The sequence below is a fragment of the Leptinotarsa decemlineata genome, unplaced genomic scaffold, assembly GCF_025532065.1.
Source record: "Leptinotarsa decemlineata unplaced genomic scaffold, Ldec_3_MD MMD2_tig00026299_RagTag_RagTag, whole genome shotgun sequence".
Lineage (NCBI taxonomy): Eukaryota > Metazoa > Arthropoda > Insecta > Coleoptera > Chrysomelidae > Leptinotarsa > Leptinotarsa decemlineata.
In genome coordinates, this window is record NW_027412676.1 from 2585177 (window position 1) to 2610903 (window position 25727).

The following is a 25727-nucleotide window of genomic DNA, read 5'->3' on the forward strand; positions in this document are numbered from 1 at the left end:
AAACCATATTTTTTATGTATCCCCATAAGAAAAAATCTAGTTTCGTCAAATCTGGTGATCTAGCGGGCCACCGTACAGGCCCATTCCGTCCTATCCATTTATTGGGAAATACTTCATTTAGATGATCTCTCACTTCTGCCGAATAGTGAGCAGGTGCACCATCATGTTGTAACCACATTCTATTGCGGAGGTCAAGAGGAATATCATCTAACAAACCTGGTAAATCATTTCGTAAGAAATTGAGATACATTGCACCATTCATATGTCCCTCAAATAAGTATGGACCAATTACATATTCTCCAATGATGCCTCCCCAGACATTTATCGACCACCTATGTTGATAATCCACCTGTCTCAATAAGTGAGGATTTTCTGTCGCATAATAATGGTAATTATGTCGATTTACAAATCCATTTTTATGGAATGTCGATTCATCCGACCATAAAATATTATTGAAAAAATATTCGTTTCGACGAATTTTGTTCATGGCCCAATTGCAAAATCTCACTCTTTTCTCGAAATCAGCATACAGTAGTTCTTGATGTAACTGAACGTGGTATGGATGCAAGCGATGTTTCTTCAATACTCGTTGCACTGATCTCTCACTTATATCCACTATTTCCCCAATTTGTCGTTGACTCCTACTAGGATCTTCTTCAACAGCAAGAAGAACTTGCAATTCATTATCTTCATTAGTAGCTGGCTTGATGCGCTCATGTTTGGAATAATTAATAGATCCAGTTTCAACGAATCGTCCCAAGACCTTTCGGAAAGATCTTTCATCTGGATGCCTTCTATCTGGATACCGTTGAGAATAAATTCTACTTGCCAATAAACAATTCCTGTCTGATTCACCTAATATGAAAATCATATCAATCAAATCACTTTTTGATAACAACATTCTGATGAAATTATACCGACAGTTCAACTTCACGATTGACTAAAAATTTCAATATTCATTTGCAGCCAAATATTTTGTTCTGTCATTTGCCAGACTACTTGATTTCCAATAAATATTTCATTCGCTGAAAGGTTGTTTTAGACCGAAAGAATATGGCACAAATTCCGAGATTTTTGAAATTATTGTAACTATTCAAGAACGTCCATTTTGTGGTGTAATTCGCAACTTGTTTATCTAGCAACAGGTAATTTTAGGAATGGGCGATATTTTAAGGAAAGGGTATTTTTTGTATATTCTTATCAGTCGTCAAATGGATTTCGCTTTGAAAAAATGACCATTTTTCGAAAGAAATGCTCATTTAAGAAAAACTATTGAACTTAGCCATAGGGAATACTTAATGAAATTTGTAGAGGTTTCGTTGGCGCTTCTTATGGATCAATAATATACAGGGTGTTCCATTTAATATAAGGAAGATTTTGCAAATTTTCATTTACAATATTTGGCAAGCGGTTTTTCATACCCTGTATATCACAGGTCGATTTCAGATATATCGTTTGAGAGAGTTACCAATGTAGAATATTCGACCAAAAAAAAAATTCAACTGGACTTGGCACCACTTTATAATTTCAAATATTCTGAGTGACGAATATTGGAAAAAAAAACCTGTCATGCTAGATATCTCGAAAACCATCAATATTTTCGAAGTGCAGATATACATAAAGTTTATTTCATTTTCTATGAAGAAACCGAAAAAGCGATAAAAAATATAGGTTGCCATTTAAAAAGACACAGTTGGGATCCGCCCAGAAAAAATCGAACACCCTGTGTGACCGCCAATATTTTTATTTTGTCGAGCTCGAGCAATAAGGTAATATTATAGAAAATTAGATTCCTATCTGCTTCCTATATAGAGATATGGAACACCGCGCCACTGATGCAGGACCCTGTATATTGTATGTTCTCTTTAGCTATTAGCTGTAGGAACAAGCAATAGAAAGAGAAGTTGTACTAAAAACTGTACTTGAACACATTGTTAAGATATAGAAATTTTTCAAATATCATCACATGCCTCGCAATTGATTAAAACCAAAAATGGGGCCAAAAAAGCCACAAATCCAAAAAAAAACTAGTCAGAATTACCATGTTTACTGCGTCGACACATTTGTTTAGAATTATTTTAATTATTTTGATATATTGACGGGATATAAAAACTATTTTGAAACTCAAGGTGCATAATCTATATCATATACATGAGCTGTTTTCTCGGGTTTCGCTCCGTGTTCTGTGTATTTTCTCCCCATAAGGATTATTTTCACAACGTTTCGGCAAAGTCTCATTTGCCATCTTCTGGTGATGTCTGGTTTTTTTCAACAGTCTAGTTGAAGTTCCAAGAAGGGACATGACGACCCATGTAAGGACTCGGTCTCTCTAATGTGGACAACTTTAGGCTTTCTTCTGGATAACAATTGGATTCTGTACACCAGGTGGTTTATCTTTATCTTTTTGGTTACCAAGTAAGGTCGTTGCTATGGGCGACGTTGAGGTTGATAGAGCCACACTGCATCGCCCTCCTTGAAGTTCACCGGCAGCGACGTTTTGTCAAATCTTATCTTCATCTTGTCACTGGAAAGCTATAATTTGGATCTGCCAAATTTGTGTACAATTTAAAGTCTCTACTTCAGGTCATTCCCGTACACTGAAAGGGGTGGTACCTCTTGAGATTCATCGGTTGGACTGCCACACATTACATCTATCATAAGATTCAGTTCTCGACCAGTTATAACAACAATATGTAACCTGTCGCGTCATGTTGGGAGCTCCTATATGTCAACAGAAAGAGAGGATCCAATTCATCCCAGTCCCTTTGGTTTTCGGAGACAAACATCGAGATGTATTTATTTATGGTGCGATTATGCCTCTCGACCATTACATCGGATTGTGGGTGAAGAGCAGTTGTTTTTGTCTTTTCTATTCTCAACAAAGTCATCATTTCCTTCTATAGATATGATTCGAAGTTGCGGCTCTGATCCGAGTTCTTGGGGTACTCCGTGTCTGGCAATTACATTCTGCAACAGGGCTTCTGCCACCGTTTCAGCCTCTTGGTTGGATAAGGCTACTACTTTAGGCAATTTGAAGAAATAGTCCATCACAACCATAAGGTTGGATTTGGTCATAGGGAGTGGTCCCAGAACACCTTTGTTTCTATTTCGCAATTTCCAAGCCAAAGTCTCACTTCAGCTTCTCCATAGACCGTCAATCTATCTCCAGTGGTTGTTTCCAGAAAAAAAATTTTAAAAAAAGCCAGACACTTCTCGGCACGTTTTAACCTATTACCTAAACTTGGGTGGTGTAGCGCTAACGACATATCTTTTTATCCACCCTAACGCTACACAGGCCTCGACACTATACTTATTCTTGACTTGGGTGGGAGATCCATGCTTATATTCCAGTTCTGAGATGACAAAGTTTTTTGTATAGATTATACTGGATTTGCATCTTTTTCATAGAATGGGGTGAATAGGATCACTTTTATATTTTGAAGCGGTGCCTCTCCCAAAGTAATAGAGAGAAAATTTTGATGTACATATCAAAACATCAGTCTATACCTCGGCTATTCATTTTTGAGTCCCAATATTTTTTATGCCGACTTGTTGTCCATATATATATTTTTTTTTGTTGGATGATCCTCTTCACCTGCCATTTGTGGTGAACAGGATCGGTCATGATTTTATTATGCCTTATCGTATTCACCTTCTTGTGGGGTGTATAGGATTGAAGACATTTTATATGTGAACTCTACAGATTTTATTTTCATTAAAAAACAGGAATCAAACGCATTTTTTATTGGTACAAGTACATGTTGGCAGGTATATCTATTATCTAACATCAAAATCTATTTAAATTTTTTATTATATTCACATAAACGAATTTCAAATCTAAGAAAACCTCTTCCATATCTTTTCGGAGGATTAATTTTTCCAGCAATTTGTTGGAAACTGAACTCATACTCGTCTTTCATATCCGGAAAAGTGTAAACATATCCTGAATAGTCTCTTGTAGTTTTTTCGCGTAAGAAGCTTCCTTCGTACCCGTCCATGTTTATTTTCACAACTTGAGCTATATAATATTTGGTAAAGGCCTTGGATGAACTTTGTACTTTGATATTGGAGAAATAAGGTAAGTTTATGAGTAACCAATCACCGAGATCAATGTCATTCTTGGTAACGGGCAAGAGACCATCTGAAATTGTTGGTTGGGGTGAATTATTCGAGATGTGAGGGTCAGTAGATGGCAGAAAACTGTCTTCTTTTTCAGCACCATCAGAATTTACATCAATTTCCTCTTCAAAGTCGGACATGAGATCCACATCTGAATTCGAATCGTGAGTGCTAAAATGTTGGCTACTTTCGCCAGAAGACTCAAAATCATCAACTGCTACGCTTTTTACAGCAGGTACATGGAGTTTTTTCTTTCGTTGTTTAAGTTGATTTTCATCATACCGCATCGACTTCAAAATGTGAACATCATTTGATGGATTCTCCACAGGCAGCATGTTCAATACCCTATCAGGATTCAAAGGTATAATGCCGCATTTATCGAATCCGGCCATTATATTTTTAGGTCTGTTGTCTTCAAGCGATTCTAATAGCTTCCTTAATAAACCTGGAAAGACGTTTTTAGGAATACCAGATTCCTTTCTTCCAGGTCCTTTTTTATAGAATTCAACTATCTTTCTCCATGCCACCTTCAATGGCTTGAAAAAGGCAACGTCTAAGGGTTGCGTCAAGTGGGTGGAGTTGCTGGGTAGAAATATAAAACTAATATTGTTCTCTGAGCACTCTTGTATCGATTGTATTGATAGATGCGACGATAAATTATCACCAATTAATATCTTTTTGCCAGGTAACTTCTTCAAGTATGGTATGGCGATTGAATGTACCCAATCTTCGAAACATTAGTTGTCGAACCACCCCGATTTACTACGATTATATCTAGTACGGGGTGGCCCTCCAGTAGTCCAAGAATCATACATGTTAACGGCTTTGTAGACGACATAGCATGGAAGCAAATCTCCACTACCAGAAGCAGCGAACATGATTGAAGTTGACGACTTACTGTGGTTCATAATTCGCTTCGGATATTTGCATCCCCTCTTTGCAATTATTTTTTTTCTTCCTGGGTCATCGCAAAGGTTGGTTTCATCGTAGTTTATGATATTGCTGGCTGGAGTACCTTCTAGTTCTGCAGAAAGGTGTTTGAAATACTCTGTAATTGTTACCCTCGTAACACCAGCCCAGGCTCGTTTTATATTTTGGCATATTCTCTCCGACAGCATATCCGAATGTCGTTTCAAAAAGCTATGTGCGAACTCTTTACCAGGAAGATTGTCCTTAAAACGGGGCACCATCCTACCAGCTCTATTTAAATATTGTTGGATAACCATTCTTAAATCATAGGTATCTAAGGGGTAACCCCACTCACTGCATGTAAGTAATTTTTCCGCAATACATTTCTCTTCAGCTTCACTTAACACTGTTTGACCTCCTTGTCTTTTAACATTCACATTTTTGAGATGTCTTTGCAGAACAGTGTAAGCAATGTTGTGTTTTATAGCGGATTGTCAAATACTATACCCCTTGTTATTAACATCATTTTTAGCCTCTTCAATGATGTTTGGATCAGGTTTCTTGTAACGTTTTCGTCCTGCTTTTGGTTTATATTCTCTAGGCATTTTGATCCTATTGACCCCAGCCCTTGATCCTATTAACCCCAGCCCTTGATCCTATTGACCCCAACTATTGATCCTATTCACCTCGATAACCTGAAAATCGTGCAACGAAACAGAAAATATTTTTCAATTTTGTTTTTGCTTACGAATAACCCAAAATAATTTTGTGTGCCTTAGTTACTAACCTGTTGAAGTTGATCAGGCCAACTGTCCTCAGTCTATGCTTCTCAAATTCGTATTAACAAAGTTTTGGTGACAATGATAACATATGACTTACCGTACTTCTATTTAAGGCCTGGTTCACAGTGCTACCAACTGTTAAATGATGAAATATTGGTAACCTTTATGAGATATAGAGTCAGGCAACCGGTCAAACTCAAACAGAAAGCATTCATTACGATATTAAGGTTTTATGAACTAAACTGATAAACTCCCTCTTTTTGATCCTTTTCACCACAGCGAACCTATTCACCCCATTTTACGGTACTACTATAGTACTAATCAACCTGTCATTTTTTATACCCATATCGAGGTAGTTGTGAAACAATATGTAATCCACCATTTTGTAGCTGCGGCCTCCTTGAACTAACTATATATGAGACATCCAGCTTTCTAGAATAACTTTTAAGGCACTAGCGTCGTTTTTATCCGTTTTACCGATGTGAAAAGTTCTGCTAACTTGGACTTCATTGTTGATAACCTCGCTGAAGATTCACTTGACTGGATAGATCAACTAGTGTGGAATTTCCTTTGCTCTCTGCCAGGTTGAGGATCATTGTTATTGCCCCTACGTTTGCGAGGTGTTTTTAGATAGTGGTTATTCACTACGAAAAAGCTACTGTGGTAGTGGAACATGTCGTGATATTTATAAAGATTAAAGTTTGTGAAGATCAAATCGTTAGGTGTAGTTTGTGGAATGACTATGGATCTTCATCATGCAACAGCCAAGTTAATAAGAAAAAAGTTGTTAAATCTCGTTGAATAACTGTGATCATCACTATGAGCTAATGCTTTTTTATTTTCAAATATATAACAAGATATTACTAGAATATACAGTAGGGTGTCCCTTATTTTTCGAAGTTTCAATTTTCTTACACAAAGGTTTAAATTTTATTCATTTGATCCTAAAACATTCGGAAATAAATTTTTACCTTATTTGGAGTACGGTAACCGGTGGTGGCTTGCATTGACTTATGTTCGCACCAGTTGCATGGAAATACTATTAAGAGGGAAAAAAGACTTTATTATATCCAAGTTAGTTGCAGCTTTTGATAGATGCTAATTAAGTATAAGGGATTCTGTTTATATAATTCAGGCTGTGGTAAAAGTACTAGACATTAGATGATTTTCCGATTAACTATCTTCCATTCAATGCATTCGCACACAGATTAGAAAAGATAGAGCGGAAACTATAAAATCAGATTTTTAGAATCATTTGTCTGAAATGGGACGAAGACATTGCCTTTATGGAGGCTAAAAAAGTTCTTTCTTTGAGAGCAGTAAATGATACTGCTGAAAGAGCTGTAAAACTCATGCAAGATTTTCATTGTTTGATAACTGCAAAGAACAAAAACAATTTTTGCTATGCTGTGTGCAAGAACATTGAAATCTCTATTCAGATTGTAAGAGACTCAAAATATACTGCATAATCTGTATATTCATCTACGTTTGATAAACAATTACCTATTATTGTTGACTATTATTTAAAATAATAGCTATTGAATAAAAATATTTCATTTAATTTAACTATAAAAAGAAATGTCTAAAACAGAACTTTCTAAATATTCAAAGCCCTGTTTGCGGGTTATTGTTGTAAAAAAATAAAATTTTGTATTTAACTGGATCTAGGCAGAGTAAAAAGAAATAGAAGGTTTGCATTTCGATATTTGAAAAAAAAAATGTTTTCACCCATATAAGGGGCACCATATGCAGGCAAGAACAAACAATAACGTGCCTATAAATTTAAGCCTAAACATTAACTTTTTAAGAAAGTTGTGTGTGAACTTCATGGACTAGGTGTGGGTGTTTGCAAGTCTACAGTTTTGTTCAAAAAACTCCAATTATCATCTGAAAATAAGGAATTGCACAAATACGGGTTATTAATGAACCATTCATGAATATCTTGATTTTCTACAGGTGGAATTTATGGGATTTTAGAACTTTTCAAATGCTCAAAGGATTCCGAGAAACTTCATGATTACCTGGTACTTCACTTTATATCGGTATTGATGTGACCCAAAATAAAAACTTTCATATTTTAATTTCCTATTTTATTTGGTGGGGTTTCCTTTTTAATTGTTAAGGATCCTACCTCCTTATAATTGCCAACTGATTCATCAACATGTTTCCGATTATGCTTCTACAGATGCTGGCCAAAAAGCAAGAGTGCAGTAATATTAGCACACCTATCATTATTCACAATATGCATAACTTCATAGTTTTCAGCAAAAGTGAAGGACAGGAACATTGAAACTGAAAGCAAACAAAAGTTGAATGTAACTTATATTGGAGTATAGTTCACATAAAAAAAGAGCCTCCATATTACGAGATATACAATAATTTCATACCAATATATTTGTCTGAGGTAACTCAATACACTAGAAACATACCTTGAATAGGACAATTTGTTAATCAAATAAAATTTAAAAAAAAACATTCTATTCAACTGTACGTAATATAAACAAAATTTTAAGGAATCTAATACATTAATGTAAATATATAACACATTGGAATAATCACACGATCAATACTGAGACTGGAAATAAATTTGTCAATCTATACATATGAAGCCATGTCAATTTCAAAAATAAAAGCAGTGGTTATGCTTATGAACAACCTATATAGTTTGATCAACACACATTGATTCATCCCAATAAATTTATTCCCAGTGTCAGAAAAAATGTATTACCCAAATCAGGTCTACTCCCAACTTTCCTACAGGTCGAGTTGAAAAAATCTTTTTAAATATTAGACCTTCAATTTGCGTAATAATCTCAATGCTTATCCATTTATTTTGTTTCGGGGGTTTTCAAGTTGAATAGTCCCCGAGTTTAATATTCAACTTATCATCTAGCAACATCCTGAACCCTGAGATCCTCCTGCTCCTCCTGCACCTGGTAAGGATGGATTTGTTGGTGAGTGCTGGGGACCGATTTTTATGCCATTGGCCTAGAAATAAATGTTCAAATTGAGAAATGAAAAATAAAAGAAAATATATTCAAGGCAATTCAACTTTTTGAAAGCTTTTACAATGAAACTCTTGAAAATACCGTGGGGTGTGGTTTGTGTACCCTGGAATAGATGAAATTGAAAGAAAAATAGAACAAATATCAGTTCACCTATCATTGACTGAACCCTTCAAACTTTTTTCACTTCATATAATGCTGTAATAGCATAGCTGATAAAATCTTTTAATGTTTGGGTAGAAACAAGTGTGTGTCTAGATTTGTTTAGGTGAGTTCAAAATAATATCAAATTTTATTTATTTACAGAGTTTTAAGATTGATTGTCACCATTACTCATATGTTGGTAAATTTATTAGTTTCAAATTAATTACTAGAGACTTGAATTCTCTAAAATGTGCACCAACGATACTTACTCCTAACTACTACCTTCTGCATTATTAAACAGTTCATTTTCATTTCCAACTTATACTTTATTAGCCATCCGTAATGAAGCTTGCAAGGAGACATTCAATACAAAACTAGTTTATGTTCAACACATGAATATTCTGTTTAATTTTTATTACTGAAATCATATTGTATTGTAGGAAGAAGATTGCTGTGAAGTAATCCTTATTTTCTTTACTTTTAATGAATATATGATCAATATATGATTTCTGTTCACATTAATATATGAGGAGATCAACAAACTTCCTTTTGAAGATGATCACTTGGTGATTGAAACACGTGTCAAGGTGTTAAAAAATAACAATTTGGTGTTGGGATAGAACTCCAGTAATATTCCATTATTACACCAAAAGTTCCAAACAGTGCATCACAAATCAAAGTTTTTATAGAACATTAGTTTGCTAGTGTCAACCCTGAATAAATATTCTGTTATATTCAACTGTATTCTTTTGTACTAGAGCTTATCCAGGAGGTGAGGCTCAAGTTTTCACAATATTATCAAGTTCTGCAAACTCATTCTAATTTTGTCCAACATTTAATTAGCTCGCATTCCAATTTAACACAAAAGATCCATATTATTTTATAGCAAGTTTCACGAATTCATTCACGAAATTTTCAAAACAGATGCAAAAATATATGTAACAGATGATTTCAACATAGATTTTAAAAACTATTTGAAAAAAAGACAGGAATAACTCGACATTTTGGACTCATTGGGGTTGTTTTCCAAGATACAAGAGTAACAGCAAGATCTAGTACAAAAATTGACAATATATTTAAGAACTTCGATTGGTTATCGATAACAGATCAATATTACTTGAAACTGATTCCAATTTGTTTCTTACCTTCAGGAAATAAATTCATATAGAGATTATAGCTACAAAAATAAAATGAAATGTGGTTAACTGTTGAAATTGGCTCTTTATTTATGAATCAACATTCTGCAATGGAAATAGTCTAGATATGGGTAATCGAACTCTGGATATTTTCTTAGATCTAAGTAAGGCATTTGATCTTGTAGACCACAGAATTCTACTAGACAAATTGGAAAAGTATGGTTTTAGGGGAAACTCACTTAGATGGTTTGAAAGTTATCTCCAAAATCGAACACAATACGTTGATATAGATCAGTATCAATCTAAACGTTTAAAGTATACTATTGGAGTACCACAAGGCTCTATTTTGGGACCTCTACTTTATATAATTTATGTCAATGACTTTGAAGGAAATTTTGTAATGTATGCGGATGACACAACACTACTGGTTAGTGGTAAGAATGTTACATCCACGGTAGACTTGGCTCACAGGGAAATTTTAAAAGCCCAGGACTGGTTTTCTAGTAATAAATTAATCTGCAATGATAAAAAATCATCCTTCCTAAGATTTAGTTATGCCCCAAATGGTCATGATCACAGTTTACTGTTAAAATCAGCACGGTTTAATAAAACAGGTGAATTCAATAAAATTTCTAGGACTTACTCTCACTGAAGATTGTAAATGGAATCAACATATTAATGAAATATGTAAAAAAAATAACGCCTATGTGTTACTGTATCTATCAACTCAGTAAAATTATAGATAAGTCGGTGGTACTCATGTACTATCATGCCCAATTACACTCAACAATCTCATATAGTATAGTAGCTTGGGGCCTATCACGTGAGGCACAAAGGGTATTTATTTTACAGAAGAGAGCTGTCAGAAACATTCAGAGTGTAAATAGACGTACTAGCTGCAGAGATATATTTAAGAATATTAACTCTCCCATGCATTTATATGTACCAGCTGTTAATTTTTGTAAAATAGGATCAGCGACCTGTTACCTTCTTAAACAAAAATAATTACGGCACAAGAAATTCAACTTGTTAGAAATACCAAATCATAGACTGGTTAGATCAGAATCAAGTCCAATTTTCATGGGTGTCAGGCTATTTAACAAATTGCCAACTCATGTTAGAAAAATGTCACTAAGAAAATTTAAACCGTTCCTAAAAAACTTTCTCATTGATAAAGCCTACTACTCCATTGAAGAGTTTATGAATGACTTATCAAAATAACTGAAGAATTGAGATTGTCATCTAGGGTTGTTAATATATTATAATTTTACCTAGTTATAAGTTTTAATATATAATTTTACATAACTGTTCATATCCTATATGTACATAATTTTTTCTTTTTTATAATTTTATTTATATCATATTACACTGACTTGTTCTATATCATTGAGTTATGATCCAGAAGAACCAATAAAATATTATTATTATTATTATGAAAATTTTTTGAATTTGCTACAGGGTCAATTTTTCGAATCTTTAAAAAAAATAGAACTTATGGAAAAAGTTCTAAATGCCTCTATCAGAGGCATTTAGGTTGTATGGTTTTGAAGTATATTATTGTATGCGCACTGTATTTATTTACTAACATCGTTGCCTTGGGAACATTATATTTCTCTAATGTCAGGTCAAACTAGAAATGTTGAACTATATGGAGTCCTTACTATATTACACACACCGAAAACATACAGAGAAAGTTCAAAATTGAAGGTACATATCCACAGACAGGAACCAATCACCAGTTGATGATGACCAAATTCAAGTTAAAGTTTGGAGTTCAGAAAACATTTAACGTCTATTTCATGGCTCTCCAAAACGGCTCATAATTGTATTGATTGATCTGCTAAGCCACCAAAATTTCAAGGTACAATTTGCCAGCAAGAAAAATTTAATAATATATAATTTTCGACTGTGAATTAATGTAGGTACTCATAAAATCACCAATCAGCACACTGTGTAATAATTTTAATAGGATTTGTAACATTTGTGGTTTATTTTGTTGTAACTTGAAGTAAATTAAGCTTGTGAAACGAAATGTCTAATAATTTACTTGTTTGCATTTCAATGTACTTAAAGTCATCTGTTTTTGTAGTAGTTCGGTTTGTCCTCTATATTTGTTGTTCTGATATTACCCTGTAAAAGGATTGTACAATCTATTGGACAATAAATACTCTTATTATTATAATTTCTTGAACAGAGGGTAATGACCTCCTCAAAAATAGGGAAAACAGACAACTAAAAAACATCTTAGGGACTGACACCACATTTGCATACTTTCAATTGCCACTGAATAGAACCTAGAATTGAATCAATGTATGAAATAACTACTTTAATTTACTTCACTTGACATTGAGATCAAGATAAAAATTAATCCAACCACGATATCCTGGCAAAATAGTTTTCTCACTTTCGTTTCCAATTAACCCAGTTATGCCTACTGTCCTTCCATAAGGACATACATAAAGGAGAGTTCTGTAATGCATTTCGGCTAAGTTTGAGTGAGTGTTCTTAGATGGTGCCAATTGAATTCGATATTCTGATGTATTGTTCATAATAATATAGGCACAGTTAGCAGTAAACAGGTTATTTAGCGTATGAAAGAGTCATACAATTTATGATGGACACACCACTCGACTTCAAGTTGGTTGGGTAAGTATTGCTGTTTACTCTATCCATACAAATGAGCTCTTTTAGTTATATTTTGTTATAATAACATATTATTCATTGAATAATAATATGAAATATCGAAATATTTGTATTTTGTATTTATAGAGGCAACATTTCTCAGAGTTCTTTCAGAAGGACAGTAGGCAAATAAACGTTTTTTTTTTATAGAGGCCTCACTCTGCATGAACTATTGCAATCCCTCAAAGACAGTGATGATAACAGCCACAATGAACTAGCACTAACAGTCTTTCCTCCAACGAATGCTTGTGAGCCAGTTACGGATGAAGACTTAGGTGATGAAGATGGTGTGAATATAAATAATCTTCCAGTAATCGAAAGAATATTCCCAAAGAGAATTCCGGTGGCGTACAATGATCTTGATGACACAGACAGCAGACAGCATTGATAGAGTTGAGAGGTCGAATAAAGAAAAGAAAAAAAGTCGGAAAGAAATCTTACCAGTGGGTTGCTCAAGATTTGATTCCAGAAGAAGTTCAGTTTCCATGCCAACATAATATTATGAATAAAAATTCAGCCAGTGAATTATTTTTATGTTTTTGGAGTAATGAGATAATTGAAATGTTCGTTACATATTCAAATTTGTATGCTACTAGCAAGAACAAAATTGGTAACAAGAGAAGAAATGAAAAACTTTTTTGCAATACTTTTGCTTAGCGGGTTAGTGCCGGTACCACGCCGTCAAATGTTCTGGGAAAATTCTGCCGATTCTCATAATGATTTAGTCTCAAATGCACTATCGAGAGATCGTTTTGAATATATATTTAGCAATTCACATTGCTCTGATAACGCAAATTTAGATCAGTTTGACATATACGCGAAAATTAGAAATCGTATCCAAAAAAATGAATGCCTCATTTCAAGAATACGTTATTCTACGGGAGAATCACAGTGTTGATGAAGCCATGGTGCCTTATTTTGGGCATCATGGCTGCAAGCAATTCATTAGAGGCAAGCCAATTCGATATGGCTACAAATTATGGACAGGTACTACCAGCGAGGGTTATGTTGTATGGATTGAGCCATATCAGGGTGCTAAAAGTGAAAATAATCCAAAATATAGAGATCATGGTTTAGGACCATCAGTTATTCTTCAGTACGCCGACGTTATCTCTTCTTTAGAAAAACAATCATACCACATATTTTGTGATAATTTCTTCACAAATGTTCCATTAGGTGTAGAGCTGAAAAGAAGAAATATTCGTACTATCAGGGATAATCACACTTCGAAATGCCCCAATATCAATTCAACTCAAATCAAAAAGAAGAAGAGAGGCTATTTTGATTTTAGATCCAATGAAGATGGAATACTGATCGTCAAATGACATGATAAGTGTTGTTTCCTGCATGTCGAATTCACAGCATTTTCCTCTATAATCGAAGTATGGGGGGTGTTGACCGATCAGATCAGAATATCAGTCTGTATCGGAAAGAAATGGTACATGCCTTTGATATTTCATATGTTGGATCTTGCAGAACAAAATGCTTGGCAGCTTCATAGAATGCAAAGAGGTAAACTCTGAGAATGTTGGTGATTCTGGATTTTTTTTACATTTTTTCCAACAATGTTGACATACACTGAACTTTGACATGAAAATACAACAAGATTCGATAAAAAAAAATTCAGGCATATCTAAGTTAAGTTTTTCAAATGTTTTATTCTTGATTTTTTGTTTGAATATAGTACTCACTTTGGCGGTACATATACTACTACTAGTTTAATTGTGAAATCTTATGTTTAACCCTCCTAGTTTTGATTGATGGTTTTAGGGGAATCGACTAACATTTCTTTCCAATTGTTTTTTTTAAACACTCATCATTTTATTCTTTTTACAATCTTCATGTTTTGAAAAGGAAAAAATATCTATTTTTGTTTGTTTATATTTTGGTTATATGATGGAATCGGCCGATACTTGATGAAAATCCATAACTAACGTGTTCCAAAAACACTTTATTGTGAGATTTTCACTAAATTGTTTTACAAAAACGCAACACGTGTTTCGCCATACAATGGCTGGATGAAGCCATACAATGGCTGGATGAAGCCATTGTATGGCGAAACACGTGTTGCGTTTTTGTAAAACAATTTAGTGAAAATCTCACAATAAAGTGTTTTTGGAATACGTTATACTTTGGTGTCAATTTCTTAGGAAACATTCATAATGAACCCGTTATTGTGGAAAGTTTTTGAATGTATCCAGAATTGCAGGTATACACTTTATAGAGGTACATATATCCATAAAAAATAAATCTTGGAGAGATTGAAAAATAATTGACATTATGAAACAAAATTCGCATGTGTATCTATTGATGGCCCGCGTTGATTCAAAAATGAGTATGATAAATTCCCCCTCTAAGCAGAAATTCTGGATATACCTCTGTTTGTGTTGTTGTTAGTAATTATTCAATGGCCAAATAATCTCAGATTTGAAAAAATATCTCAAATTAGTTTTATTAGAATGTCAGTTTTGGTAGGTACTTTTTATTTGGAATTTTGGAAAAAATATGCTTCTAAAAGTTGGATTTATCGGAACTTTTTTTTTCTCACCTCATTATTAATGTCAAACACACCCTCCTGGATTTTTTCATAAATTTCTTTAGCAGTATTTATGAATGCTTCTTCTACATTTGCAGCAGTTTTAGCAGATGTTTCCATGAAGACTAAACCATGTTCACGGGCAAAGGCTTCCCCTTCTTCCTTCTTTACTTCTCTTCTACTTTCAAGATCACTGGAAAAGAAGTGTGTGTTATTAGGAAAAAGTAATAACATGAGTTCAATTAAATATTCAAACAAACGATTTTATAGAAAATTTCCCTTCGTCATTTACATGTCTAGGATTCGTCAGTCAGTATGTATTTAAAAAAAAAGGAAAAAAACATAAAAATTGAGAACTCTAGTTTAGTAATAAACCTTTTGGAAAATTGATTAGAAATTATAGAAGTAGATTTGTTGAGAAATGTTAACACCCACTGTAAATGTACCTATTTACTGGCTTGAAAATTTCTAAAAGTGCTACTGAGTAGGTTTGTTGTTTTCAAAGTGACTAAATAAAAAAACGGAATATCTGTAAAGATATTCAGTTAATTATGTACACTTGCTAAAATCCGCTATTGAGATTACATAGATTTTGTAATATTGTTACAGACTCCTTTTACTTTACTATATTTAGGGTATGCAAATCATTACATAACAAATTAAGACTTTGGGAAAGACAACCATATGGAATAATACCATATTTCTCGTTTAGTTTAATTCCAGCAAGTTGCATATTTTTTGCATTCTCTGATACGTATCCTAAGAATTTGTTTGATCCGTATTTTTCAATTATCTTAACCATTTCTTCAGCTATATACTGTGCAGTATGTCTTTGCAACTTAGTTGCAAACTAATGAATCTTTCATATTTGAAAATTCTTCTATTGTGAGTTTATGATTTAATAAACATTAAATTCGAATTGTTCATGACAAAAATTTAATATTTTATTAATTTTTTTTCAATGTTTCCAATATTTCCAAGGTACGTTCATAAATTTCCAATATTTCCGTTTCAATGGAAATATTTCCAACGGAAATATTTCCATTTACAACACTAAACATTCAAGACATTCACTGAAAGAGGTATTGTCGGTTATCCAGAATTACATATGCTTCAAGCATCCCAGTGTGAAATAATGATAACTTTAAAGTTGAACCCATTGTGCTTAGATGAAATTTCATTCCTGGTTGAATATAATTGTAAATGTTTTGCACTGTCCCTGTAGTGTATACTTAATGTACTTGATATATGATAAATAATGTTCATATCTGAAATAATCATAATAAAGTCTTTAAAACACTTGTAAATATGTTCACTGCTAGAGTGTATAAGTTTCTTCCAGGGGTCACTAACTAGATTGCAACACTTTAATAAATTTTTCAAGGTCATTGTATGTGATCAAAATATAACTCAGAACGTCAATAACATGGCATTTCTTGTTGTCTTGTTATATATAACACAAAAAAGCTTTGAATCAAACTGGACATTGAAAAATTGAGTTTAGCAACTTGTTGAGCCAAATTTAATTTATTGATGTTTTCTTGATGACTAAATAACTTCTTTAATAGGACTTCTAGAATTATTCACCTATTCAATATATGAAAATATTCAACTTATGTGTATATTTCGTAGTTTTACAATCTTAAATTTATCATATTATCTTTCTCTCTCTCTCTCTATCTCTCTCTCTCTCTATCTATCTATCTCTCTCTCTCTATCTCTCTCTCTCTCTCTCTATCTCTCTCTCTATATCTCTCTCTCTCTATCTCCCTCTGTGTGTGTGTGGGCATTTGTAGTCATGCGAGGACTTTGGTTTGTACCTACCAAATAGGTCTTATGAGGACAGTTTATCATGCGAGGACATACACCCCCTTCCTCGCAACCTTTTGACTTCATTTTAGTATTCTACGCATTATTCTGATTTCAGATGTATCTATAAATCAAAAATAGACGATGTCCTCATCACACGGACACTTAGTTCATCAAACACACCGCTAGGCGTACAACGATCGATTGATGAACTCACTCCTACCTAATTTCTGCATATCCTCCGAGGACACACGAATTCAAAAATTCACACAAATGCAAGTGAAATATCTGCCTTTGAGAGGACTCAATTTGTGTGTCGATACGAGGACATCTTTGACATTTGTGTGTAGATACGAGGACTCTGAATCTGTAAAAAGCAAGTGTAATATTTCAAATAACATCACATTTTGTATTGAAGACCTAATTTGTGTGACGATGCGAGGACTTCATTTGCATTTGTGTGAGGATGCGAGTACCTCAAATGAAACGAATTATATGTATTTTTCAGAAGTTTGTCAAGGAGTAAAGACATCATTTATATCGCATTGCGAGGACTTTTGTGTAGGGTGAAAGTTGGGATACTTATTCCATCATATTCACAGCTTTTCCATTTTCGCAGTTCTTAGTTTTTTTTATGTCTACTAAAAACTGCTGAAGACTGAATGGTTAATATTTCAGAAGAGCACTATGTTCTTTACATCAGGGATGACCAAACAAATAAATTGAAAAACTCTCAGGAGCGGCTAAGTTAGAAAATCGAAAATGCACTTGGGTTCAATCTTGGGCTTTCACATTTTGCACGCAACATCTTCAGATCCAACTTTTCACCGCTTTCCACCACTTTGAATTTCCTCTATTCTCTCTGTTTATTTCTGGTAATCTGTTTCACTAAACCAGGCCTGTCCCTGTAATATCGGGGACAAATGTTTCTAGAACCGAACTTTTCATCCAAAAACAGCTGGTATGATCATAAGTTCTTGTTATACATCAATGAATATAACATTTTTTATGCTTGTCATAACTTTCTTGAGCAATTCAATTAAACTGTAAGCTACATCAACAAGAAAAAAATTCATCGGAGAGATTAATAATCAATCAGAAATTTGAACCGAAAAAAGCATTGTAATTTATCAAATGTGGAAGAATGGCAAACCAAAATCAACTTGATTATTTTTTCACGTGTCAAAATGTGACGTTTTTCATATGTTAACCAATAACACCGGTTTATTCTGGCCAATCATTTGATACTGATAAAACTGCCTGATCCTTGATAAAATTGTTCACCTTCGAACAGTCAAAATTTGATTCACACATGCGAATGACTTCTTAAGTAAACATTCAGAATCAGTTGATTCAACACACTCCTATAGTTTTCAATTGAACTTGTTTGGTCAAAACTATGGATTTACATGCTGCCATGCAAATTGGTGAAAGAAATAATCTTTCCAAATACAACTCATTCGTCAAACTTCATCTGATAATTTCTAGTTTTCATCACTCAAACTCGTTTATTTGGCAAAACATTCAAACTAACCGAATTTAGTTTACGTTGTAGAACATGTTCAAGAGGTAGCAAATACATATGCTACTTTTTGGAACTCCAACTAGTGTTTCTCGATATGACTGATTACCAGTCCGTGCAAAGCTTACTTTTAAATCATCTGAAAATTGAACTTTTGACTGATGACGATCAACTGTATTGCCGAATATGCGCCATACTAACTGACAATTATAAGACAACAAGTATAGCCGACGCACCATTCAATCTAATAATAACACTGATGCTCTTCAAACATGACTGAACCTCTGGTGGAAGCACCAAACTCTTACGAAGATTCAAAATAGATGAACACTTCAATCTAGCAGACCACTATAATAATCTTCATGTAGTCATTGTTCACTATGGATCTGGTGTGGAATCTGGTAGATGGTAATGAAATAAATTTAATTAAACATAATAAATGAATATAGTTTAATAAACGAATAAATGGTAATTAACTATGAAAAGTATACTATTCATTTTATGTTTAGAGCATACATATGAATATATATTAATTTTTTGCACTGTTAAATCCACTCTTCTCGAAGCATGTATCCATTTCTTACATCTAACCTTATTAATATGAGGTTTTATAAATGGTATAATAAACACGTTTTCTTTCCGACGTATAATTCGCAAAACATCAATGCTTTGTTGGCATTATAGTAGCACAAAATAATTTTTCATATCAGATTTATATTTTTAAATAATAAGTCAATATTACGTAAATAACACTGTTTTACATGTGAATAGTTTATGTTTGTCCCTACTACTAGTGCTGCCTCTCGTGACACGTTCGCTGTAATATTCTCAGGAAAAAGGCTCATTGTCTTCTACCGTGTCACGGTAATCCAGCGGTAATTGCACACCTCTCATGGACGTTTTTACACATGTGGGAAATTTTTCAGTGTAATTTTGATGCTAATGGTGACTTAAGATTTGTTCTCATGACGATTGGCTGACAGGATCGTTTAAAAAATAATCGATAAAATTTGAAGCACTCGTATTGCTTTGACAATCCCACTCACATATAATAATTTTCATTTGTGATTACAAAAATCGTAGTGTGCTATCGGCTAAATAGGATGAAACAGAAATGCAAGTGGATGAAAATATCTGATAAATAACGTTACCGTAGTAACGCTAGCATTTACTGTTCGTTCATCAAGCGTTGCGCCTCTCATCAGTTTGACAATTATTGTAAATGTCAAAAACATAATTAAACAGCAAATAATATTCTGGTATTTTAAAGATTATTCTTCTACTCATTGTTCTTTTAATTTGTTGAATGGAGTTTACCTGAAATTAGTTTTCTATTCATAGGATAGATATTTTTTATGGTTTTTCCATACTTAGGTATATAGGTAATTTAGCTCTATCTGTTTTGCTCTCGTTAAATTGCCAATAAAAATAAGTATTCGACAACAACCACAAAAAATATTCGGCTACATCTGAGCCTTTGTGGTATTACCCTCGCGATGATTTGTTGGTGAAACTTGTTTATAACTTTATTTATTTATTTTTGGTAAGAATTGTTAATAACCAGTTTTTCATCGACCTTTTTTGGGTATTTGTTTATTTGTTAATAACAGTATTTATTTATAAACCGTTAACGAACCTAATGCCAAAGAATTTATTTGATGGCATTCATTCTTCTCCCCGAGTAGATTTATGTGCTCTTTCTCGCTCAAATAATTATTCGAGCCGGCAGGAGCGATCAGCTCTCATATAGGGGTTGATATATATATTCCTGTTATCATTAACTACTAGTTGGGGTGAGTTTATTAATATTTACCCACTGAATTATTGATGATAAAATTTTCGAACGAAAAAAACTACCAGAAATAAACAGATTGCACCCAAATGCAGTTTTGGATTTTTTCAAGTTAGCTGCTTCTGTGAGAGTTTCAATTTGTTTATTTGGTCAACTTCTACTTGGATTTTTCAGATGTGAAGACCCTAACAAAGAGAAAAAACACAAAATTGAGCACCATTTTTCGGATGTGGAGACCCTAACAAAGAAAAAGAACACAAAATTGAGCATATAGGAGACGTCAAATTTTTGCGATGATCGCAAAAATTTGTAGCCAAAAATTTTCAAAAATAAGTTTCGAGTGCCAATTTTTTAGCATAATAGTGTAATAAATACATGCACCTCTTATTTTTTGTTTGACATGTGACATGACATGGAAAAATGTTATCCTTTATGTATCCCCAGACAAAAAAATTTAAAAGGGGTAAGATCTGGGGATCAAGCTGGCCAGTTAATTGGTCCACTGATTCCAATCCATTTTCTTGGGAATATTGCATCTAAATGTTCTCTTACTATTGCTGCATTATGAGGAGGAGCGCCTTCCTGTTGAAAATTTTGTATTTCATGATGGATATTCAGTGGCAATTCATCTATGTAGCCATCGAATTCATTGAATAGAAAATATACATTTCAATATTCAAATGATCATGGTAGAAGAAAGGGCCAAGGATGTTTGTTTCCACAATTCCCAATCAAACATTTATTCCGAACCTTAGTTTCCCTATATAAATGTTCATTTGTATTGCTCCACCTCTAATGGATATTTCTGTTAAACCATCAATTGTTGGTGAATTTTGATTGGTCTGTCCATATTATTTTTTTACAAATATTTCCAACTTCCCTAATTCTACATCTTAACCAGTTCGCAAATCGTACTCTCCTTCCGTAATCCCTTTCATTGAGGTGATGAACTTTGTGTATCCTGTAGCATTTATATTTGTTCTTTTTCAAAATACTTCTGGTGGATTTTACAGAAATCCCCATTTCATGGGCAATTTCTCGTAAAGAACAATCTTGATTAGCATAATTTTTGTAAATGGTCAATCCTGAATTTAAAAAAAATGTTTTCACTGTGTACATTTTTATGTGGTAATATTTGCTTACCCATAACATTTATTTGATTCCTCACACAGTTCTCAACAGATATCAACAACGCATTAATTTTTTTTGTCATAGAAACCAAGCAAAGCCTACGCCTTTAAGATGGTAAATGAATTGAGATGCTATTTGATCATAATGATCTACCCAAATACATCAACATCAACAACAATAGTCTCACTCTCTTTGCTGGCGATACCTCGTTAGCGATCTCAGCACACAGCCTAGAGGAATTAAAGTCATCAACGGAAAGGTTTATAACACACTTCTTAGATTGGTGCAAGTTAAACAATCTGATTGTCAACTTGAATAAAACAAAATTTATCCATTTTAGTTCTTCCATCGGTCTTGATAAACATCCTACTGTCTTTGATATTAGAGGGGTGGAATTGGTAACAACGAATTTTACAAAATTTCTAGGAGTCTATGTGGATGATTGCTTAAGATGGTCTGAACACATTACAGTCACTTGTAAAAAAGTTAACCAAGCGTACTATGCTCTCTCTAGAATAAAACATTTTATGCCCTTGCATGCCTTGCAGGACGTATATTATAGCTTGGTCTACAGCCATTTAAGCTACACCTACCTGATCACTTTAAAACCATGAGTTTGATGTCATTCAAAAGAGAAGTTAAAAATTTGCTCCTGTCTAAGGCTTATTACAGTGTCAGTGAATTCCTTTTAGACGACTTTAGCTGATTGCGGTCCAGACTTTCATCCAGATTTTATTATTTTATTATACATCCAATTTTGACTAATATTGTTTTTTTTTCTTTATATTTTATACATTTTTATACTTTAAAACTACTGAGATATTTTATCTTTATGTGTGTTTATTTTCTTTATACTATTTTAACGTGTTGTACTGACATTCCTATACGTTGTTAACGTCTCAAAGTATAAATAAATATTATTATTTATACCAAATTATATAATAAACGAGTTTTGAGCAAAAACTGATATTTTAGTTACTTCCAAGATTGAGAATTATAAAAATATTACGAATTATAATTGATTAGAGAGAAATAAGCCTTGAAAGAAAGATTAAGGCAATACAAAAATTTCCAAAACGCGAAAGTACGAATTTTTATTGTGTCAGGGTACCTACCCTGGGTTGGGTTGTCTGAATTATATTTTGAAGAAATCGAAACAATTTACAAAAGGAGTAACGACAGGACCATAATTTAAAATTGTTGTCACTGATGATGGTAGTTATTTCAAATAGAACACTATAAAAATATCTAATGTGATAGCCTTAGATTGTGAATTTATTGCTTTATCAATATCTGTAATAAAAAATACAGGTCTGTATTAAAAAAAGTTGATGGTGGCTATGTAGACACGAAACGTTTTATCCAATATTTATTATTATATCGTCATAGTACAGTTCGAATACAATAAAATTTTCATTTTATTTTTTTATATTCTCCGAAATAACAATTCCATTAGAAAAAAAACGAGAAACAGCATTTTTTGTTTTCTTCGACCTTCAAAATACAATGCCAATGATCTTCAAACAATCCTACAATATTTATTTCATTTGAGGTCCTCGCACCTACACACAAATGCAGATGAGGTCCTCGCACCTACACACAAATGCAGATGAGGTTCTCGCACCTACACACAAATGCAGATGAGGTCCTCACATCTACACACATGATGCAAATGAGGTTCCCACATCGGCGTACAAATGAAGTCATCCCATCACACACCTAGAAAAAGGCGCGTATTTGAAGAGTCATCACAGCCCATGGCAGTCAGGAGTCCTCGGAAGAAACACACAATTTTTTCCATTCGCAATTTCAGAAAATCTGAGAGACTTTTGGAAATGCTTATAAAATTTCATTGTCAGTAATGTAAATGACACTGGTCTGAGACGTCTCCATCACTGTGTCCTCGGAATCTTATAGATAATTCCACGGTCCTCACTTCACCATCCATTCACATATTGGTCTGTGTGTGTATGTGAGGTTAAGACTAAACACATCATTAAAAAAATACTTTCTGTGTAAAGATGATCTATACATTTCAGTAGATCTCTATTATAGCTTTGGAAAAAAACTGCCAGTATAATGTAAACGCATACCAGTTTTTCAAACACTATGTTTTGAAATACACTATTACAAATGTGAAACATTCAGGTTTTGAAACAACTGAGCATGTCATTTACAAATACAAAAATGTTTATACCGAGAAGTATATCATTCTTATTCCAATTCATGGTCCCTTTTTACAATAGAGTCAATAGGTTGTTGTCCTTCCTAACATAATCCTGATTTTTATATATGTTGCAAATTATATTGTCATCATCAAGAATTTATTGAAAACACTATTCCCATACCAGAACAAAAATACTGTCTTTCACTGCTCCTCGACACACAAACACAACATAACTAAAATTATGCCGAGTACATGCAGAGCAAAATGAAAATTTCCTTGCAAAGTAAAAAAAAGTTAGTACCAAAATTAAAGTAAAAAGTACTAAAAAACTAGAAGTATGTTTATAGAACTGTATAAGTAGAGCAGTCCATAAATGACAGACAAATACCCCTAGAGACTATTACTAGAGACTTTACTTACAAAGAGTTCCGTCATTTATAGAATATTCCCAAACAATCCAAAATGTGATGGTAGCAATAGTGGAACCATTTTTGCAGAGAAAATATAAGCCAATCATCAGTAAAATTATTTTGTATATTTTCGAGCACAAGCAAAAATAATGACTTCTGAAAAGAACCGATTGCCATCGGCCAATTTCTCAGATTCGTCATAGGCATCTACGTAAAATACTTTTTCCACATTTCCGAACTACATTTTTTTTTACTGGATTCATTTTTCGACAGATGTTGCTCTTCCACTAATGGTGAATTCATGCACCCTCAATTAGCAAATAGCAAGTAACAATTAGGAAAAGACAATTATCAATTATAAGCTGTCCTCACTTTAAAATGAACAAGTTTATGTAGAAAAACAATTATCAAATAGCAAGTATTGAGAAGAAGTTGGCCAACTTTAAACTTCATTTTAATTGTATTGGCTCATTTCCGAACAGACAGTAGAAATGAGGAACAACCTAACGTAATAATTTTCTGTTTTTTTTCAGTTTTTTGAATGATTTGTTTCTATTGTTTCTGAAATGGAAATTGATGGTGTCCTGTAAAAAAATACACAATAATAGATATTCAGAAGTAGATATTACAGATTTCTTTCTTCCAATGAAAGCTTAAGTGGTTTTGTATTATTTTATTGTAACTTTTTAGTTGAGAAATCATAAATGCCATTGTTTTCGTTACTTGCTCCTTGCTAATTGATAACTGAAACTTGTTACTTGCTGATCAAGTGTACATAAATTCACCTGTGATTTTGACAATGTTTGTGTGGGATCGAGTGTGGAATTAAATTTAAATTGACATCAGGTCACTGTGAAAGCCAATGTGAAACCTGATTGCAATTGAAGGATTTCCTCAGATTTCACTAACCTTTTATTTCCAATCAGCATAATAACCATATTAGAATTGGAATGTTGTCTGGCATCATCTAGCCATGTGGTTAAATGGTTGAAGGTTTCTCTTCGAGTGATATCATATACTAAGAGAGCTCCAGCTGCACCTCTATAATAAGACCGGGTGATAGATCGGAAAGCTTCTTGACCAGCCGTATCCCATATTTGTAACTTAATCTGTTTGCTATCAATTGTTATCATTCGAGCTCCAAATTCCACTCCAATAGTGAGATCATGAACAGGTTGAAATCTCTTGTCTGTGAATTGTAGTAACAAACAGGACTTGCCAACACCTGTAAATGAAAATTTATCAAAGGATACTTATTATCTGACAAAAATTCTTTGTTATCTTGAATTTATAGGATTGTCCTTATAATGAAATGAGAAATGAATTGGGACTCACCTGTATCTCCGATAATAATATATTTGAATAAATATGCGTAGGACATCTTCAATTAAAAAATATGTACAAAGAAATTACGACTTTGAACTTTTCTTTCCCAAAATACTCCGCAAAATAATGACAGCTGTCTGGTGATTATTATGGTTAACACGCAGAAAGATGCGCATCAATCAAAATACGCCTTCAGACAATCGATAAACTAGCCTTTTCTTCCTTCCTCCTATAACCAGGAATGCCACTCTATTTTA

General features: G+C 33.4%; 2 protein-coding genes across 2 annotated transcripts; both read right to left on the reverse strand.

Moving 5' to 3' along the window:
- Positions 1 to 3390: 3390 nt before the first annotated feature.
- LOC111510230 (uncharacterized) lies at positions 3391 to 6124 on the reverse strand. Its single transcript, XM_023166128.2, has 2 exons — positions 5816 to 6124; positions 3391 to 5723 (listed from the first exon to the last, which is right to left on the reverse strand). The coding sequence occupies exon 2, from the start codon at positions 4509 to 4511 to the stop codon at positions 3795 to 3797; it is 717 nt and encodes a 238-aa protein (XP_023021896.2). The 5' UTR covers positions 4512 to 5723; positions 5816 to 6124; the 3' UTR covers positions 3391 to 3794.
- A 1995-nt stretch (positions 6125 to 8119) lies between these two features.
- Rab2 (RAS oncogene family member Rab2) lies at positions 8120 to 25650 on the reverse strand. The gene is made up of 4 exons (XM_074180679.1): positions 25480 to 25650; positions 25054 to 25369; positions 15326 to 15506; positions 8120 to 8798 (listed from the first exon to the last, which is right to left on the reverse strand). Exons 1-4 carry the CDS (start codon positions 25523 to 25525, stop codon positions 8700 to 8702), a joined length of 642 nt encoding a protein of 213 aa, XP_074036780.1. The 5' UTR covers positions 25526 to 25650; the 3' UTR covers positions 8120 to 8699.
- Positions 25651 to 25727: the final 77 nt, after the last annotated feature.

Bases quoted from the DNA above. Each gene is read 5' to 3' on its own strand.
- LOC111510230 (XM_023166128.2), bottom strand. From the start codon at position 4,511: ATGGCCGGATTCGATAAATGCGGCATTATACCTTTGAATCCTGATAGG.
- Rab2 (XM_074180679.1), bottom strand. From the start codon at position 25,525: ATGTCCTACGCATATTTATTCAAATATATTATTATCGGAGATACAG. The intron at 15,507-25,053 runs GTTAGTGAAATC...CTTCTTTTCCAG, and splicing joins ATGCTGATTGGAAATAAAAG to TGATCTTGAAAGTAGAAGAG. The intron at 8,799-15,325 runs GTGAGAAAAAAA...ATTTATTTCTAG, and splicing joins TGTTTGACATTAATAATGAG to GCCAATGGCATAAAAATCGG.